The following is a 4,951-nucleotide window of genomic DNA, read 5'->3' as shown; positions in this document are numbered from 1 at the left end:
TCCTTAACCTAATAAGCAACTTCAGCAAACTCTCAGGATACAAAATCAATGTGCAAAAATCACAAGCATTCCTATACACCAAGAATAGACAAACTGCCAGCCAAATCATGAATGAACTCCCATTTACAATTGCCACAAAAAGAATAAAATACCTAGGAAAACAGCTAACAAGGGAAGTGAAGGACCTCTTTGAGGAGAACTACAAACCATTGCTCAAGGAAATAAAAGCGGAAACAAACAAATGGTAAAACATTCCATGCTCATGGATAGGAAGAATCAATATCATGAAAATGGCCATACTGCCCAAAGTAATTTACAGATCCAATACTATTCCCATTAAACTACCATTGACATTCTTTATAGAATTAGGAAAAAAAAAAAAAAAAACTCCTTTTAAATTCATATGGAACCAAAAAAGAGCCCGTATAGCCAAGACAATCCTAAGCAAAAAGAACAAAACTGTAGGCATCACGCTACCCAACTTCAAACTATACTACAAGGTTACAGTAACCAAAGCTTCGTAGGACTGGTGCAAAGACAGACACATAGACCAAGGAAACAGAATAGAGAACTCAGAAATAAGATGGCACATCTACAACCATCTGATCTTCAACAAACCTGACAAAAACAAGCGATGGGTAGAGGATTCCCTACATGATAAATGGTGCTGGGAAAACTGGCTAGCCATATGCAGAAAATTGAAATTGGGCACCTTCCTTACCCCTTATACAAAAATTAACTCAAGATGGATTAAAGACTTAAATGTAAAGCCCAAAACTTCAAAAACCCTAGAAGAAAACCTAGGCAATACCATTCAGGACATAGGCACAGGCAAAGATTTCATGATGAAAACATCAAAAGCAATTTCAACAAAAGCAAAATTTGACAAATGGAATCTAATTAAACTAAAGAGCTTCTGCACAGCAAAAGAAACTATCATCAGAGTGAACAGACAACCTATAGAGTGGGAGAAATTTGTTACAATCTATCCACATGACAAAGGTGTAATATCCAGAATCTATAAAGAATTTAAACAGATTTATAAGAAAAAAAACAAACAATCCCATCAAAAAGTGGGCAAAGCACATGGACCCTTTTCAAAAGACATTTATGCAGCCAAAAAACATATGAAAAAAAATTCAACATCACTGATCATTAGAGAAATGCAAGCCAAAACCATCTCACACCAGTTGGAATGGCGATTATTAAAAGTCAACAAACAACAGACGCTGGAGGGGCTGTGGAGAAATAAGAACACTTTTACACTGTTGGTGGGAATGTAAATTAATTAAACCATTGTGTAAGACAGTGTGGCGATTTCTCAAAGACCTAGAACCAGAAATGCCATTTGATGCAGCAATCCCATTACTGGGTATATCCCCAAAGGAATATAAATCATTCTATTAAAAAGATACATGCACACATACGCTCACTGCAGCACTATTCACAATAGCAAAGACATGGAATCAACACAAATGCCCATCAAGGACAGACTGGTAAAAAAATTGTGGTGCATATACACATGGAATACTATGCAGCCATAAAAAGAAATGAGATAGACCGGGTGGGGTGGCTTACGCCCGTAATCCCAGCACTTTGGGAGGCCGAGGCGGGTGGATCACCAGGTCAGGAGATCGAGACCATCCTGGCTAACACGGTGAAACCTTGACTCTACTAAAAATACAAAAAATTAGCCGGGCATGGTGATGGGTGCCTGTACTTCCAGCTACTCCGGAGGCTGAGGCAGGAGAATGGCATGAACCTGGGAGGTGGAGCTTGCAGTGCGCGGAGATCGTGCCACTGCACTTTAGCCTGGCAACAGAGCGAGACTCCATCTCAAATAAATAAATTAATTAATTAATTAAATAAAAAAGAAATGAGATCATGTCCTTTGTAAGGACACAGATGGAGCTGGAAGCCGTCAGCCTCATCAAAGTAACACAGGAACAGAAAACCAAATCCTGCAAGTTCTCACTTGTAAGTGGGAGTTGAACAATGAGAACACACGGACACAGGGAGGGGAACAACACACAGTCCGGCTTGGTAGAGGGCGGGGGGAGGGAGAGCATCAGGATAAATAGCTAATGCATATAGCGCTTAATACCTAGGCGATGGGTTGATAGGTACAGCAAACCACCATGGCACATGTTTGCCTATGTAACACACTTGCACATCCTGTACATGTAACCAGAACTTAAATTAAATTTAATTTAAAAAAAAAAAGTATCATTCTTTATCAGACAAATTCAAAACACTCCAACTCATACTTTTTTAATATAAACTAAATATCTATTTTGACATTTTTAAAAAGCTAAACTTCTGGTATCAATTCTTACTTTGATTATACAAAATAGGAAAAAAATCAATTTTGACTTACTTAATTGAGTTTCTAAAGTGGTCTTCAGCTGGGTTTTTTACAGTGCAACTGTTCAGGAGCCATAAATCTGCATCAGATGCATTTTCTATTTAAAAAAATGAACACAAAAACGAAGTAAGTAGCACATTTAATCATTCAAAAATATCCAGTGGCACTGGGATTGCTGTGGTAGGGGAGAAAAAAAACAGTGGGGTTAAATGAACAGGCAATTACAACATAGTAGAAAATTGCTACAACATGGAAATATTTGTGAACAATAAATATAAAAATGTATAATATATATCTTTTCACTTAAAATGTAATGATGATAAGCATTCTCTTCCTTTATTTTCAATGCTTGACAGTACTATTTAATAATTTACATAAACTGAAGTGGAACTTGCCCTAATTTTACCTCTGAGTATCAAATTAATTTCACCTTTGTGGATTCTGTGTTAAGCTTTTTCAGGCACAGAGCACACACTGAATATTCTTCAGGCTTGAGAAATTCTTAAAAACATAACTTGTCTGCCTTAAAAATTAATGATTTACCTCAAAGTGGACCTTTTATTCCTATCACCATTTTGATTAAATATTGTTATATACTATAATAAACTCACTGGCAATGCAACAAATAATCCAAAACCATCATATTTATTACATGAATTTTTAAATACCTAAAGTTGCTACTATTCCACCTGCCTCTTGCATACTTCAGTTGCCTCAAAGGATCTTATACATTAAAATAGGATCACCATAAAGAAAGGAAAACCAAAATTGAAACCTGCAGCACCTTCAACAGTATCTGTATAAGAACAGAAGCTAAGATCAAATGACATGAAGAACTAAGAGAACATACAGATGTCTAAGTGTAGATTCTCCACCTAGGAAGGAAGATTCAAATAACAGCACTAGATAGGAGGACTGGTAAGCACATCAGAGTTTCTGGTAACTTGGCACACACACACAAAAAATAATCCCAGTATTTTATTATAAACATTGCAAAAAAAAAAAATTTTTTTTTTTTTTTTGAGACAGAGTCTTGCTCTGTCACCCAGGCTGGAGTGCAGTGGCATGATCTCTGCTCACTGCAACTTCTGCCTCCTGGGTTCAAGCAATTCTCTGCCTCAGCCTCCTGAGTAGCAGGGATTACAGGCGCCCGCCACCATGCCCACCTAAAAAAAAATATATTGAAACAATGAAAGGAATGGAAACTCCTTATATTATTTATCAGCTGAATACTATGATCCTTGCTAACTTGACTCATTTCTTGCATTCATTTCTTCTACCTCCAGACCATAGTCTAATTTCCCACCCAGCAACCAGAGTGTAGTATATAAAACACAAATCAATTATGTCACTTCCCTACTCAACTCAGAAATGATTATTCACCTACCTCCTGTTAGTAACCTCCAAATTATTCCCAGTGCCACCTGAGTGATATTCCTCTACTATCAATCTGATCCTGGTACTCTTTCTTCTCTGAACTCCCATAACAGACTGTGTGTAGACAATTCTTGTACACTGAAAATCATTCATTTTTTTGGTCTGTCTTTATTACTATTTAAGAGATACTGAATATAACATTTTTATTTGCTGCTCCTTGAACGTTCAAATCCCAACAGAGTGATGGGCACAGAGTAGACATTCAGACTGTCATAGAGCACTAAACAATATGCAGGTAGGTAAACGGTGAGGGGAGGATGACAGAGGGGCAATGTGTGGAACCACATGCATATGGCGCTTCTCCAATCTCCTAAAGCTTGGAAGGCCATATTGATCTTTAGAAATAAGCTTCAAGAAATAAGCTTCACTGTTGTATTTAACGAAGATTTAGGACTGAGACTCACACCTTACTCGTAACTATATCCCCAGCACTTATTACAGTGCCTGCTACATGGGAGATACTCCTTAAATATTTACTGAATGAATGTTGAATTTCAAATGACAAAGCAATACTCTAAGAACCGTATTATGCAGATAAGAAAATGTCACAGATGTCTGGAGCTAACGATAAAAAAAATCTAGCAATTGTTAGTTTATTTCAAAACAAATACATAAGGGCCGGGTGTGGGTGCTCACGCCTGTAATCCTGGCACTTTGGGAGGCCGAGCCAGGTGGATCACCTGAGGTCAGGCATTCGAGACCAGCCTGGCCAACATGATGAAACCCTGTCTCTACTAAAAATACAAAAAATCAGTCTGGCATGGGGGCGGGCACCTGTAATCCCAGCTACTCAGGAGGCTAAGGCGAGAATCTCTTGAACTCAGGAGGTGGAAGTTGCAGTGAACCGAGATCATGCCACTGCACTCCAGCCTGGGCAACGAGAGCAAAACTCTGTCTCAAAATAAATAAATAATCCCAATGACAGAACTATCTGTACCAGATGCCAGCTTTGTATCCCGGCACATTCTTTTACCCAGTCATTTTCAAGTCATTACACAACTCTTACCATAGGACCTCTCAAGGAGAAGTATGGCAATGAATAAATAATGCAAATTATTGTACTTTGGAATTTTGCCAATGTTGGCTTTCAAAATAAAGGGAAAACATGTGCTGCATAATGACATTTCAGTCAACAATGGACCACATATA

The 4,951-nt window shown here is 37.9% G+C and overlaps 1 protein-coding gene across 2 annotated transcripts in view; it reads right to left on the bottom strand.

Annotated features, from left to right (window-relative positions):
- Positions 1-4,951, bottom strand: part of CDKAL1 (CDK5 regulatory subunit associated protein 1-like 1) — a 743,372-nt gene that overhangs the window by 624,537 nt on the left and 113,884 nt on the right. For both annotated transcript variants that reach the window (XM_011998164.1, XM_011998165.1), the window contains one exon: positions 2,378-2,462. In XM_011998164.1, coding sequence (XP_011853554.1) covers positions 2,378-2,462 — 85 coding nt within the window. The remainder of the gene's footprint in view (positions 1-2,377; positions 2,463-4,951) is intronic.

Source organism: Mandrillus leucophaeus, unplaced genomic scaffold (assembly GCF_000951045.1).
Source record: "Mandrillus leucophaeus isolate KB7577 unplaced genomic scaffold, Mleu.le_1.0 Scaffold56, whole genome shotgun sequence".
In the NCBI taxonomy this organism is placed as follows: domain Eukaryota; kingdom Metazoa; phylum Chordata; class Mammalia; order Primates; family Cercopithecidae; genus Mandrillus; species Mandrillus leucophaeus.
The sequence above is the reverse complement of the archived record's forward strand: the minus strand, read 5'-3'. Positions and strand labels throughout refer to the sequence as shown.